Source organism: Camelus ferus, chromosome 11 (assembly GCF_009834535.1).
Source record: "Camelus ferus isolate YT-003-E chromosome 11, BCGSAC_Cfer_1.0, whole genome shotgun sequence".
Lineage (NCBI taxonomy): Eukaryota > Metazoa > Chordata > Mammalia > Artiodactyla > Camelidae > Camelus > Camelus ferus.
The window spans coordinates 38,501,307-38,517,822 of NC_045706.1; the positions used below are offsets into that span (position 1 = coordinate 38,501,307).

Consider the following 16,516-nt stretch of genomic DNA (forward strand, 5'->3'; position numbering starts at 1 on the left):
AAATTTAGCACAAAACTGACATATGGTAAATGCTAGTAAGTAGATACTGACTAAATGGGACTATAGTAGAAGTTGAACACAGCTTTCATCATTCTCCTAAGGTTCCATGGATGAGGGTCCATATTATTGTACTTTTGTAAGTCCTGGAGCACTCTGTACTAAGCTATAAAGCATAGTGGTTAAGAGTATGGCAGCTTGAGCCAGGCTGTCTGAGGATCACGGCTCAGATGTAGAAGCTGTGTGGCCTTAAGCAAGATAGCTTGATGTCTTTAAAGTCTGATTTTCCTCATCTGGAAAATAGTAATAATAGCATTTATCTCATGAAGGTTTAGTAAAAATTAGATTAAATAAGGTAACATATACTTTGCTGAACATCCCTTTCTTCTTGTTCTACTAGAAATCTGGTTCTTCTCAGAAGATGCTGTTTTTCTGTAGCTCTCTCAGGGCCTCTCAGGGGTGGTAGTTATTTTATTATGTGTTTAAATCACTAGGACCCGAGGTGGGGTATGTGTTCTTCAACCTTGCTCCTATTCCCCTATTACTACTGCTAACCCTATTGAAAAGATAAAGAAAAATAAAAATTAAGAAAGGAAAAAAAAACTTTTTATCTTCAAACTCAGTGCATTTCTTCTTCCTTTGTTCTGTCTTAAAACCACTCCAAACTTTCACACTCAGTATTGCATCAAACTGTTCCAGTTAATGTCATAAAGGAGCACCACACAGCTAATTCGATATTCAGTTCTCACACTTTGTCTTACTTGATCAGACTTGACACAGATGATCACTTTCTCTTTTAGATGCCTTATTCCTTTGATTTTTAGTATACTACTCTCTTCTAGTCTTCCACTCATTAACTGTCTATGTATCAGTATTCATTTTTATTCCTCCTCATCTTCTTGGACTGTATGATCAATGTTTTTATGGCTCAGTTCTAGATAAATTTATTACTTTGATGAGGTTGGTCATCCAGTCTTTCCTAATGGTTAGACCAAATATGCTGATATCAAACCTTAAAAACTATCTTTCTTGTCTTCTCTATATCCAACACACCAGCAAACTCCATTGGTTATACCTTCAAATACATCCATAGTCAACCATTTTTGTCATTCTGTCATGAAGACCTGGTCTAAGCTATCTTTATTTTCTGCCTGAAATAGTGTTAATAAATTTCTCATTGGTCACCTGGGCCTTAACTGATGATTCTGAACATAAGAATCAAAGCAATGTTGTTAAAACCAATGTGAAATCATTTTACTCCTTTGCTTGGAACACTCCAGTGGTTTTCCTTCTCACTCAGAGAAAAAGACAATGTCATTACAATGGCCTATAAGGCCTTACCCAGTCTGCTTCCCCTAACCCCCATCTCATCTCTTTCCCCACTCCCTCATTCTGCTCAACATTTCACCCAGCACAGCATGCTTGCAGTTGTGTTCTTCACACACATCAGGCACATCCTCATCTCAGTCCCTTTCATTCATCGTTCCCTCTGTCTTCAGTGCTCTTCTTCTAAAATCTACATGTCTTTCCCACCATCCTCTTCAAAGCTTTGCTAAAGGGGTACTTCTCAGTAAGATCTTCCCACATTATCCTATTTAAAGTTGTATTCCCCTAAATATCCGTTGTTCCTGCTTTATATCTTGACAGTTCCTTTCACCTGCTAGCACACTACATAATTTTCTCAGTGATTTGGATTATTTTCTGTCTCCCTCAGACATAAAGCAAACCCCACAAGATGATAATTTTTTGTCTATTTTATTATTTGCTATACTTGAAACATATAGAATAAGGCTTGACATCTAGTAGTCACTTAAAAATATCTGTATAAAGCTAAGCTTGTGTAGCTGAAATGTAATGATACATTTATCATGTATATTATATATAAATATACAATGTGAGTAAAAGAAAGTGTATTATGAAGCTGTTTGGCACATTGAAATGCCTCAATAAATGTTAGCTATAATAATTAGAAAGTTTATGTGTAATAGATGTCACATATGCTTGCTATACCTGAATGAATAAAAATAACCAGCATAATAATATTCATATTGCTTTAAGGTAATATCCCCTAGATGGATACCATCAGAATTGCATTCTGTGTATCCAACAGACCAGTTCTGGATATAACCACATAAAATATTGATGGCTGAGTTAGTATGGTCCTTTTCACACATTATCTAAGTGTAAACCTGAGCTGCTCTCATCAGTATTCCAACTGTTCAATAACGACACCTAATAAACCCAGAGTAGCTGAACAGTCAGCACTGAGCAGTCTAACTGAGCAGCCCTGAGGCGCAGGATAGGATCCTACAAGAGCAGGGAAGATTGGTATCGTGAATTGAGCCGCTGACGTCAGAAACAATTGCTGCAGTGTGATCCACCAACATTACAAACAAAATGCCCAAAACAGCAGCTAATAATCAGAAAAAGACGGACAGAAAACACACCTGAAGGAAGGATAGATTTAGTATGTTTTCTTCAAAGACTTTTCGAAAATGATGCAGTACTATGGGATAGATCTAGTGGTAATCACCTCACATAGTTATTGTTGTTGTTGTTGTTATTATTAAATTGTGGTGTGAACACTCGAGATCTACTCTCTCAGCAAATTTCAAGTATACGATACACAATACAGTATTATTAGCTATAGTCACCATGTTGTTCATTAGATCCCTAGAACTTACTCATCTTATAACGAGATGTGTGTAATACTTGATCACCTTCTCCTCACTTAACTTTGAATGAATCTGTCATTAGCAACAACATCAAAGGATACTGAGTAAGTTAGTATCAAGGAACAAGCAGAATCTGGATAAAATCTGCAAGGTTAAGATTTTCATACCATAACGGCATAGCATGCAGTTGTCTTATGTGCACCTGAGATAACGGCTTGGTTTCGGCTTTGCCACTGAACAGTGGTATCAATACCACACTCAGAAAGCAACTTAACCCTTCTGTGCCCCTGTCGTTCCCTGATTATATAAGAGGCACAGTAATAGTGAAATGGCAAGTGATTATTATGATAATCACAAGGACTTCATGGAGTTCTTGTGAAGACAAAATAGTCTGTATGGAGGGTTTTGTTAATAAATGCTAAATACACGTTAGTGCTCATTAGGAAGAGAGGCTGCTTACACATAAAGTACGTCAATATGATTCAAGATTTCAATAAACTTGCTGACCTTGTAGAAATGGTGTGTGTGAAATTATAGAAACAGTTCTTAATAGTATATGAGAAGGTATTAAACACAATTAATTAGAAAAACTGAGAACTACAAGTAGTCAAGAAATAGCTTTTAAGAATGGGATAGAGAGAGAGAGACAGACAAATGGTAGGGGATGGGGTGGAGGGAGGTAGAGAGAGAGAGAGAGAGATGCTATTAGCTGGAATTCCAAGAAGATGAGCTTAAAAATGAGGCTTGGATACTCATCTCAACCAAGTACATGTTGTTTTGTTACCTTTGGATAGTTTAATATCTAAGCTTCCTTGTATGAGGTCATAAAATAGCATACACAATCCTCAGTTCTATGCAGAGATATCTATATACATATTACACCAGAATACAAATTCAGTATTCTTCAGTTTTTTTCTGAAATTTCCGTAGGATCTTTAAGTTCTTTAACTTGAAAACTCAAAATTCACCCTGCAAACATTTTCTATTCCACCCCAAATTCATTAGCAAGTGTTCCATTTGTATTTTTCACAAAACACATATACTTTACATAATTTTGTTATTAAATAGCTCACTTTGCATTGACTATATACCTCATTATTATACCTGGATGAAGGGATTGCCTCATTTTTGATTCCCTAATATGTTTCCTAGAGTTGATATTCAATAAAATGCAAACTAAATAAATGTTCCATAGAGAATTGAACATGTGGACCAGAGAAAAAGTGACAGCATGCACATGGATATGCAGTCAGATGAAAGCGCTGTGAGAGAGAAGTTAGAGAGAACAGAGCATGACCAAGGAGAGGACCTTGTTTAATTGTCAGAAAATACCCAGACTGGTTCATTATAGAATCTGACTCCCTATGGAAATATAAACAAGAGGCAGGGAGCAATTTCAAAGTCACAGAATAGAAAAAGGTAGAATATTCACCAGGAAGATGGTGCCTGATATACAGACCATCAGAAAAAGTTAGTTCAAAGAACCACTGAGATAAAGAAAGTTGCAAGAAAAGTAGATCAATAATGTTATTTGCTGAGATGCTAGAAAATTATAGGATTTGTCCAAGAAAGTAGTCACTGGAGGCCTTAGACAGTGCAGTTTCAGTAGAGATGTGAGAAAACCTAAATTGCAGAGCTTAAGGAACTGGTGAAGAAGTGGCAGAAACAAGTACAGAGATTTGACAGGAAAAGGTCCAACTAGGAAAAGCCACTCTATTGTGAGGTGTGTAAGTCACTGATGACTCAGAGCCAGGCAAGATCATAATTACATTTTTGCTCAATTCCAATTTCCATTAAGAACTTATTAAATGAATTCTGCCTTTTCACACAATTCGGATGTGAGCATTTTACTTTTCAATAGGTTCACATTTTTTAGGTTGTCAGAACCAGAGAGGGAAGCGTCCACCTCACCAGTTATCATTACTTGTATTGCATTACTTGGACCCTGAATTAGACCTTTTAGTTCTTTCTCTGTCTCAACAGGACAAATGAGAGTATTTGAAGCATCAGTACTTAGCTACTCTAAGGTACCTTGGAAATAACCTTTTGGGGGCTTGTGTGTGTGCATGAGGGTGTGTGCTAGCTGACAGAGATTCTTCTACGTATAATAATTGGTCTTCTGTTTATCAGAGATTTATTTATTTATTTATCAGACTCTTTAGCTCTCTGGCCTTCCAGGATGCACAGATGGGCTTTAAGAAAGCCTATTACTAGAGTACACAAAAGCTACACAGGTAATTCTTCTAGGAACAAGGTCAGAGCCTAGAGAAGTCACAAAGTTTATGTTTCTGAACTTGCCTGCTGAGAAATTGTTGCTGAAACAAGAAAAGACATATGCTTTTTCAAGCCTGTACTCTAAACCAAAATCCATTTGGGGGTACAGGATCCACAAGATTACTCACCTTCAGAAAAGAGGAAACAAGAAATGCAAGTGTGGATATTATCTAAAAAAGAGACACAGCCAAGCTTTCGTCTGGAGAGGAAATTTAGAATATTTAGGAAAGTTTTACTGGAGCGAGCATTGAAGGTGCTCTTTCCTGTCACACTATTTTAAATGCCCTATAATAATATAACCTAGACAGTGTATATAAATCTAATAGCTCATAAAGCTTCCAGAAAAAATAAGTCAAACACAGGATTTTAAGTCAGCTTGTAGGAAAAATAACAAAGTCGCTCTTAAAACATGAATTTAACCTCTTGGAATAAAAAAAGTACAGTCTGTAAGATGGAACTAAGTGGTTAGACAAGGAAAGATGCCTATATTATACTAAGATTTAAATTTACATAACAATATACACTATATATGGTTTTTTGTCTAAAATGTGTATTTATCTACTGTGTGTGTGTGCATGTACACTGCTCTATTTCTCTTGATATATGCTGCTTAAGAAACCATATTTAAATGAGTGATTGAGAAGTTTCAGAGACAGTCAAGTTCATTGGAAATTACTTATAGTCTCCAATAATCATCTTTAATTATAACTGAAAATGACTGAAAAGGAACTATTGCACTGTACTATGTTCAGAGAAAGAGAATGTTAACAAGAGGAAGATAAGTCTTGAAATAGCAAACTCAAAAGTAAGAAATTTTTAAAACACTTCCAGCATGATCCTGGGAGACAGAGTTTCCCACAGAGTGCTGTCTGCGAGGCGGGGGTATACCTATAACGGTGCCCTATGTGTCAGGCTGTAAGAGTGCAGAAACATGAACCCCCAAGACCATTCGACTCTTCTTGCAGAGTTGTTAAGTTCATACAACCATTTCTTCTTAAGGTACCTAACAGAGGGAAACACCTTGCCTGAAAACAAGTGTTTCAATTCACTGGGTAGTTATGTTTTCCTTATAATGCTATTGTCAGCATTGTAGTTTGTATAACATTCTCTTCTAAGTTTAATCACTGTAAACCAGTGGCACTCTACAACCTCTGGATGCACTTAAGAAAAGTGATGTTTACAGGCTTTAGTATCAGACCTTAGAAGATTTTAGTTGCAAACCTTACAAAATGGCTATACCCTTAATTGATATGTTTATCTTATTACTGACCTTTCATGAGTTAGTGAATTACTTAACAAGCATGAAAATACATCTGAAAATGTTCCTCAAATTTCACTTAAAGTTTCATATGATGAGTAAAGAAAGTGTGATACACACACACACGATGGAATACTACTCAACCATAAAAAAGAATGAAATTTTGCCATTTGCAGCAATATGGATGAATTTGGAGGGCATTATGCTAAGTGAAAGAAGTCAAAGACAACTACTATATGATATCATTTATTATGGAGTCTAAAAATACAACAAACTACTGAATATAACAAAAAACTGACTCATAGAACAAACTAGTGGTTACCAGTGGAGAGAGGGAAGTGAGGAGGGGCAGTATAGGGGTAGGAGATTAACGTACAAACTATTAGGTATAAAATAGGCTACAAAATGGGGAATATAGCCAATATTTTATAACTACTATAAATGGAGTAAACCTTTAAAAATTGTTAACTACTATATTGTACACCTGTAACTTATATAATATTGTACAGCAACTGTACTTCAATTAAAAAAAAAGTTTCACATGAATCAGTAAACTATCCAAGGAAAGAGGATGGTTTTTAATACTTTTAAGAATACACTATAATTTAACAAAGATAAGTCTTCAAGGTGTTTAGTAAATTTTGAGAGATATAAAGAAAGATTATTTAGTGCACTGGAGCACAAAGGACTCATTTATCAAGACATGTAAATTTATAAAAATAATTATTTATAAATAATGAGAAGCAATAATAATGATAAAGATAAAAAATTGTTAGTGATCATTGGCCATATGTCAGATACTGCACTAAACTGCGTAATATTGTTTCAGAGAGTTTTTACTTATAAGGAAACAGACTTAAGAAGTATTGTGCATTTTTGAGGTTATAAGCAGGATCCCTTCAGATAATTGTTCCGGTTGAATTCTATGTAAGTGGTCCGTTCACATCATACATCTGTGCTAATTTATATAATAGCTAAAGGGCAAGACAAAAGCTTTTTGGCTTCCAGGCTAAATGCTTGAGAAGCCAAGGAGAATCCTTTCCTTAATAAACTTATGTTGTCTTTCATGGTCCTCACACACTTAGGAAATCTCTCTCCTCTTCAACACACACATAAGCACACAATCTTTTTAAAACTCCTCTAACACTTTAGTTCCAAGTTAGTCACGATGTTACGATATATAGTTGTTTTTTTTTTTTTTAACAAATGCTTTTGCTATCTGATTATGGCAGTAACATCTATTCAATAGGGACAATCTAAAAATGCAGAGGAAATAATAAAAAATGAAAAATACCCCTCACCCATATATGATTTTCCTTTCTCTCCCTTGTATCAATCATTCATGAACTCAAAATCAAGATAAAATGAACAAAAACACAAACCCTGTAGAAAACTTGGTTTACTTACCCCTCTGTGAATAATGTGTCAGACAAAGGACTATGCTTTTTCTATCTTTTGTCCCAGAAGATAGAAGGAGTAGATACTATACACTGCGAACCAACTATGTTTGCTAATTTTCTGACTTTCAGAATTTAATAGGATACTATCAGGCTCACTCATGTTATTAATACTTCCTTAAATATGTAGTCATCAAATGAAATCTCATGATGGAATAGGCCATCTGCATATGTTATTACTGAATCTAAAGACTTACTCCAGCAATTTGAATGGGAAATACCAAAGATTCAAAACTTAGCTAAAGTTCTCAAGTAAGAAAAGTTTGTTATAAAATACTTAAAACAATAATTATGCAATATACTTTTCTTAGAAGCAGTTTCACATATTTGGGTAATACTAGGATATTTTATTTCAGGAAAAAAATATTTATTGATTATACAGTACTTTTTTTTCCTTCCAGTCCTTATGCCTAAGTAAGGAAATGCATAGAAAAACAGAGGAGACTGTTCTTAATTGAAAGTCCAGGAGAATTCTATTCTTTAACATAACAGAAACCTAAACTGTTAAATTAATAGCATTAGGGTAGTTTGAATTTTTTTCCCTTCACTTTTTTTTTCTGTCTGATGCTCCTAACTATGTATGGAAATCAACTATCAATTATCAAATGGGCTAATCCAAGACGTGGATTATCTATGATAGAAGTGTTTTTATTTTTCCTTTCATTCATGTATTTCTATCATGATGATGATCATCACCATTGTCTTCCTTCAGTATAACCACATACCTACATCCCCCAACATTTGGATAAAAATTGGTTCAATAAACTGATATCACACATTCCAGTTAAGTGTTACTGTTATAGTCATGCTTTGCTTATTCCTGATTTCATTCCTGCATTGCATTGGCTCAAATTTTATATGGATTTTAAAAAATAGTAACTATGAAAATTATTTTCATGAACAATGAAAGAAAAGTCATGTCAAAGAGGGAGACTACAGGGAGGCCAGAGAGAAGTAATGACCTGGGTGAGCCCTAAGGGAACCTCTGGGGCCGCGCTGGAGGACGAAAGTACTAAAGGAAGGCTGAAAAGCATATGAAGTTAAGAAATCTTTATAAAACACTATGCAAAATTAATATTTCTTTGCCACAGTAGTCCCTATCCCTTCAGTCTTCCTAAGCATTGATAACTTACCTCCCAGAGGAGAGAACTGAGAAGGCTATTAACTGTGGCTGGGAGGAGGTGTTCCACACCAGCAGGGAGGGAGCACCTTACTGTAAACTACAACTGGGCAGGTGTGAGGTTGCACTCTGCTTCAGAGAGCAGACTACTCTATGGCCAACAGTGACCTGATAATCTTATTTTGGAGGCTGTCTATGCAAGCATTTGGAAAGACCAAGAGCTATAATGAGCTTCTTAAGGAAACTAATTCATATCCTTACAGGTTAAACCAGAAGTGATTTCCTCTGATAACCTAAATTACAGTGCTGAAAAAGGACAAAGTTTGTGAAAGTCTAATGTGATCAATGATAGTGAATCCCTCTCTCTCAGTGTGAACCCTACAAATGAATAAAAATAGGATGCTTTATGACATAAATGTCAACACATTGATTTGTCATCTATTCTTGGGGCACAATTTAAAGTGCATTATTTTAATTTAAAGTTATGCTCTTTTAAGTTTCACTGATTCTTATTTTTGCTTCAAAGTAGCAGTTTCATACTTACTTATTAGTACACTTTTAAATTTGTTAGACTGGAGATTCACAATCCCCATAAATGGCAATGACATGAGCATTAAATTCAGAGGCACTTGAAGTAAACACTGTGCTAATTAGCAGAACTTCTCAGAGGATTAGGCTGTTGACTTTATGAAAATAGTTGCTATTGTGAATTATTCTGCAAATCCCTAAAGAGGCATGATTTTTTTTTAAATTTGGAGGGCTGAGAATGTCTTAATATATACAGAATTTGAACACTGCTTGGGATAAAGTCAAATTAATTCCTCTATCTTCAGATCATTCACTTTAGCCAAGCAAAGAACACACGCAAAAATTCACAATCTTTGATGCCACTCAGGGCAACTAGGTGACAGGGCAAGAAGGGTAAGGAGGTGGTTGGTTGCCTATGTGTTCAGAATGCTAGACGAATGTCAAGTAAAAACAATAAAAAGTAACAAATAAACAAATTAATAATAATAAAAGAACAAAACTCAGTTTTCCTAAATAGCCAAATTCTAGGGTGGGAAAATCTGTCAAGTTTTCCTTCTATGAAAGTTTTGTATCTATACTCACTCTCATTATACAGCATTCAAAGATAGATTCCTCCAATATAGAAATATCTTAGACAGGCACATTTGGGCCACTGCAGATGTAACACAGTGTTAAATGGGATGTTAAATGGTCCCTCAGGAGCTTGACGACTAAGACATCTTTCTAAAGTGACTGATTTACTATTAAGAAGTAACTCAAAAAGTCTAATAAGAAGTCTTTTACATTTTTTTCATTCTTTCCAAATAAAATAGTGGGGGATGAAATAATGCAACACTCAATTAAAGTGCGAATGCTAAAGTCACCTATGGCATCTACTTTTGACCCCTTCAGAGATCTTTTCTCATAGGAAATTTTGGTATCTTTTATATGCTTAAGCTATATCCAGAGCCATTGTTAGTGTTTGTTCAAGGGTTAGCAAATAGAATTTAATGTTTATTTGTAAGCATTTGTGTAGTCAGAATAAGTAAGTGTTCAAATTGAGGCTTTGCACTGGGTTTTCTACCATACTGCAATCCTTATTAAGAAACAAAGTGCATCAAAAATTACTTTTGTAAGATTATTTTAACTTAGGTAAGTTATTTCACCAAGTCACCAACCTTTAAAAATGAGCTACAAATTAGCATTATTCATTTCTATAACAGAAATCCTAGTTAACTCTAAAGATCAGACCAAAAGCATCCTTACCATCATCATACTGGCCCAAGCCTATTGTGAAGACAGAGCCAAGGATAATCCCTGAAGCCAACCATTTCCAGAGATAAAACTGTTGTAACATCTTCTGTCAAATTCCACTCAAGGCTGATCTGAAATAATAAGGAGGAAAAAGAAACATTTGACAAGTTCATTAATCTGTTACAGGTAAACACAACTGTCACAGCACAGAAAAGCCTTAATGACTTCATAGCTAATTACCTGTGCCACACTATCCATTAACAAAGTACCATACTTATTTCATGCACTGGAACACATCTACAGGAATTTGCAGACAAGTAATCTCTAAGGAAAGACGTGTTTTCTGTCATTCACTTTGTAAGCAAGTAAATTGAGAATATTTGAATTCTGCTTTTCTATATATTTTCTGTCATCCATCTTTTTGTGTGTGTGTTTTTATAAAGTTTATTTGCACAATAGCATATGTAGATATATATAATTGATTTAAAAATTATATTAAAAATGCAAGCTCAAAATTTTTTTAATTATGGAATTCACAGTCCTTAAATTTCATGTCAGTGAACTGGATCACAGACATTTTAAAATGGAATAGGTTCTTCTTGTGTTTCTTTATCTTAAAAAAAGTCTGCTTTTTATCTGACCCTTAATACATTCCACCCCCTACCCCGCCCCAACCTCGTAAATCACTCAGTCTCTGCTTTTTTAACTTCTAGGCACAGATAGCTCAAAGAGCCTATTATTCAATATCAAGGGAATATAAAAATACATGTTTATTGCAGGAAAGGAAGAAAATAAAATTGACTAATGCCAGTAGTTGTAAGAGTGATTGATGAGAATATGGCTTTCCTCTAAATTCAAGTTCTTCAACTTCTCAGTTATGAATTTGGGCAAATTAAAGAGCATCTCTGTCTCACCTTCCTCCTTATTAACATGGAGATAAAACAGCACCTACCTCACAAATTTATCTTGAGGTAAATTGCTATAAATACATGCTTAGAAGAGTGCCTCAGAGAGAGCACTCCATAAAGCTTAATGTGAGATTTTTGGCTCCACATCTCTGAAGTCTTTAAAGTGCTCAAACATATATTTCCTCAATCTGTCTTTCCCATAGCCTATAAGGTAGGTATGATTATCTTCCATTCTGTGGAGGAAAGGTCATGCTCACTAGTTCAAGGTTACAAACTTATGAGTGGCTGAAGAGGTGGTGTGGTTTGTAAGTCTGAAACTTCTGCTCATTCCATTATAGGAAAGGATGAGAAAATTTCCAAGAGAATACATGTTTCAGGGTTTAAGATCTATGGAGGCCCAGAATAGCTCTTGCATTTCTCCCCTGTACCCTAAGGAGAAATATTGCACCCCTACTTCCCAAACCTGGAGTATAGTTCCATTAAGATTTATGCAAATAATAGCTTCAATTCTTTGTTCATTTTTTTTAAAGAAATGTGACACATTAAGAAACAGAAAATAGCATTTAAAATTTAAAACTAAAGAGAAAACACTTAAAAGATATTAGAAAAAAACAAACAAAGCAATATCCATTTTCATTACTAGTTTTACAATGTCTAGAATTGCAGGAAAAGTTCTTATAGGTGCCTTTAAACAATACCTCTAACATGGCACTGTACCTTTATTATACATTCCATATCAAACTCTGGCTTGTTCTAAGAGTACAAATTGTCCCTCCAGATCTCCCTGGCTAATAATGCTATGCTTTAGCCACTGAGAACATGACCAGTCCTAAAAAGGAATGTAGTTGATCTACAAATAAGGTCATTGTACTTGCTTTTGGGGAGACAATTCATTGACATATTCAACACTCTGATATTTGTTAATTATTAATAAGTTTATTAAATGACTTTTCAATAGTGATTTGGAAACACAGTTGACCCTTGAACAACTTGGGGGTGGATGGCACCGACCATCCCCCTTCCCCAAACTGAAAAATCTGATTATTATCATCTCCACCTCAGAAACAAAAGAATTGGCAAATGACTCACCCAAAAGCAGGAAGCTGAAACAGTTTGGAGGGAATCAAGACTTCAGTTATTTAGATCCCACATATTTGGATTCCCTAACCAAACACAAACTTTCCCCCACACTTAAAGATTTGTAAAATGAAATTACAGGTACTGTATTTACTGAAAAAAGCCACGTAAAATTGAACCTGTGTCATTCAAATCCATGCTGTTCAAGGGTCAACTGTAGTATATTGTCAAAAATATGGGGAAGAAAGCAGTTTTCCCAATTATGTTATAATATTACATATAAGTGGTTTGAGTTTCATGCAATTTACTATATACTTTCCATAGACTTAAGAATATTTTGCTACTATTACTCAAGACACAATATACTGATTTTGAATTGAACGTTATTTGCATAAAAAAGCTACCATGTTCATTTCTCTGTCATTCAGTGTTCTAAAGAAAGCATTTATTCAACAGGCATTTATAGAGGCTTTATGGGGTACCACTCACTCTTCTAGGCAGTTGGAAAGTATCAATGAAAAAAGCCTACTTGTATCTCTGCTTTCATAAATCTTATCTTCAGAACATGAAGCAAGACTATATGAAGCAGCCAAATGCTTTCTGATAATATAACTGGAGAAGAATTTTACAAGGAAAGTGTAACTGTTTCAACAACCCCAGCTGAAGGCACCCTTGATTGTATCTACCGCCTCGAGTACAGAAGGCTGCTCAGCTGTTGGAGGGAGAATACATGAGGCCTTTCATGGTCTTTCACTTTCAAATATAAATCAAAAGGCTGTCAATAGTCAAAGGTCTGCTTTTGACATGTTGTTCCCAACTCCCTGCGTCTGGGGTGGTTGTCGTGACACATGGCAAAAGCAGCCACGGCTGACATTACAGCAGTTTCCCTTGGGTACGTTTTTCACAGTGTCAGCTACCTTTTTTAGGCTCTTATCCCTGCCTGCTATGTGAAAAAAACACTAATTTCTTTGAAATATCAAAAGGTGCAGCCCACTGCCAATATCGTGATGAGAAATCCCGTACCCATGCTGTGTCAGGAAGCAAGCTGGAATCTCTCAGTGAACTGGGAGCTGCACATATGCATCTGCCATTCCACGGTCTGTTCAGTCAAACTCAGATACTTTCCTGTCTCTGACAACATCTAGATAGTGCTATAAACATAAAACATGTCACTGCTCTGTACTCCTTGCAAGAAATATATACTATTCACTTGCTGGGATAAAGCAAACTCTCAGAGCAGCCTCAACTATCAAGTTGATAACACAAGGCTTTCCAAAGTCACTGCATCTCGCCACAACAAATGTGAACTCCTTAACTGACTGATTGGAAACCTTTCTTCTACCTCACCACAGTGCGAACTGTCCAGGATGTTTTCATCACCACAGAGGATAGTTATCACTCATAAGCATGACCTGATGAATCATCTTTTCTTTTCTCCTTGTAATATGCACTTCAAGAAAATAAAATTTCACAGAGACTTTCAGATATATTCCCTCTTTCCAGATCACTTTATATTATCCTGTTATAATTTACATCTAAATTTATATTAAAAATATATCTATAAATATGTTTATGTTTATAGAGAATTTTATATCACATATTAATATATTTATAACACATCTTTATAAAAACATAAATATGTTTATGTAAAATATAAAATCTAGTTTTATATATAATAACATTTATATTACATTTTTACACATAAAATCTATGTAACTATATTTATATTTTATTTAAATTTCTACTATACATAGAGATAAATATTGATGTTATCACCTATTTATATGTTTTTCAGTCATGAGCTGAATTCTGTTTCAAGGACAGAAATGGCCAGACTGAGGCTAATTCTAGGTGAGGGCAGCAAAATAACCTGTGTTTTCATGGAGCACCGTGAGATCTAAGGCACCTCTCCAGCCTGGCCCAGACAAACCAGGCTGGTCTAATCTTCCCTGGACCTTGCAGTTTGTTGATACGCCACGATGCCTGAGTGTACCTTCACTGCTGTTCACTTTAAATTGTATGTTTACTTGTGTACACTCTCTTTGTGTGTGTGCATTCATAATATATATATAAATAATCTCTCTCTTTCTAGGTCTCAGTATGTATACATACACTCCCAATATGGTGGAATCAAAGCTGGTGAAAATAATTTCAAAAGTGAGGAAGGGAAGAAATCTATATAAGAATTTATTTGGCCAACATTGCAACTGTTTATAGAGAATGTGTTGCGTTTCAGTTTTGAACATTTTAAATATATACTCAACAGTTGTAATTATTAAATACAACTGTTTTAATTCAAAATATATTTCCTGAAACAAAGTGATACACACAAGGGAAGTCCAAGTTTAGACATCCTTCTTCTGCAAACTTTGATGGAACTTTGGAAAATTCAGTTGGTACCTTAACACGTTTGTAAGGGTTTATCCCTTTTAAATGGTAGTTTTAATCATAAAACTCGAGATAAAGGGAGGAGGGACACCAGTTTTCTTTTGAGTGATACTCTTCATCAAGGAAACAAATTACTGACAAATATAGTTACCCTATTTACTTTACATTTAAAGATTGTATCCTATTAGAAAAAGCTAATATGCAATTTAATCAATGACAGGTACAAAACATGTGTCATAATAGTCTAGTCATACTAGTTGGCTTAATAGAATGAGACTAAGTCTGATTTTAAAGAGGGAGTAGATTTCAAAACCTATGTCCATTACTGCTATCTGGATATACTGGATATTCGTTTTAGTGTTTATACATGAATTTACTATATATTTATTGTGTGTCAGACACTCTGCTTCTACTGAAGAAATAAATCAATTTAGTTTCCTCACAATGACTGCTATTGAGCAAACACCATATTTCATATTTTCAGTTTAATGTATCATTTTAAAGTACTTTAGTAATGATTCCAGATTAGGAGCGTATTAAATTTTAATTTCCAATTTTAAAAGATTTGCATTTAATATGTATTTTCTGAGCTATCATTTAAATGCTAGTCTTAGACATAATTTTCTAAGAAATTGTGGGAAATATATTTAACAGGAAAAAGCTTAGTTTGCCAGGAGTGAGCTCTATTAAATGTTAGAAGCCAAGTTCTACATATCTGTGGGATTTTTTTAATCATGTTTTTTAAATTCTTTTTTTTTTTACTGAAGTGTAGATTTATAATGTTAGTTTCATATGTGCAGCAAAGCAATTGAGTTCTACATATACATATATATAATTTTCAGATTCCTTTCCATTATAGCTGATTATAAGAAATTGAATATTAGTACATGCAGGTGGGATGTTTAACTTAAAAATATAGCCAAATAAGTTTAAAACTGAGTTTTAAAGCTCAAGCAAGCATATGCGTGAATTTAAAAGGAAACTTGAAGGAGAGTTCTGTGTAATGTCATTCTCTGGCATAGAAAACAGATTATGACTAATATTCTTATTTGATGAAGGTTAAACATCCCAAGAAATACAAATAAAGAATAGATTATTTTTCTCTTCGAGTAAATTCATTAGCAAAAATAAAAGCATTAAGCCTGTCAAGAAAGATTGCAGCTGACAGTTGTAAAAATGCCAGTGACGTTCTTAATGTGTTACAATAAAAGTCCTGACTTGGGATGAGAGAGACTCAGGATGCATTCCTAGCTGTTACTTCTTTGTCATATAAATGGTAAACTACTAAAAACTTGTGAGTCTCAGCTTAAAATTAGGATAATAAAATCCATTTCATCCAGCTTAAAATTCGGATAATAAAATCCATTTTATCCTGCTATAGTTGACAGATGAAAACTTGAACAATAAAAAATAATAGTACAAAAGAACACTCATTTTTAAAATTTACTGCATAAATGTTTATTGAGTGCTGATTCTGGGTTGTGCATTTTATAGATACAGAGACTACATCAGTGTGAGAAAAAAGTAAGGAATGAATAATGAGGGAAGGAGGGAGGGAGGGAGAAAGAAGGAAAAGTCTATGTGGAATTTTTATCTTAACA

The 16,516-nt window shown here is 34.6% G+C and overlaps 1 protein-coding gene across 1 annotated transcript in view; it reads right to left on the reverse strand.

Annotated features, from left to right (window-relative positions):
* PCDH15 (protocadherin related 15) overlaps positions 1–16,516 on the reverse strand; it is a 1,335,438-nt gene that overhangs the window by 587,085 nt on the left and 731,837 nt on the right. The window contains exon 5 of the mRNA XM_032491427.1: positions 10,555–10,673. Within this exon, the coding sequence (XP_032347318.1) occupies positions 10,555–10,645 (91 nt within the window). The 5' untranslated portion in view covers positions 10,646–10,673. The remainder of the gene's footprint in view (positions 1–10,554; positions 10,674–16,516) is intronic.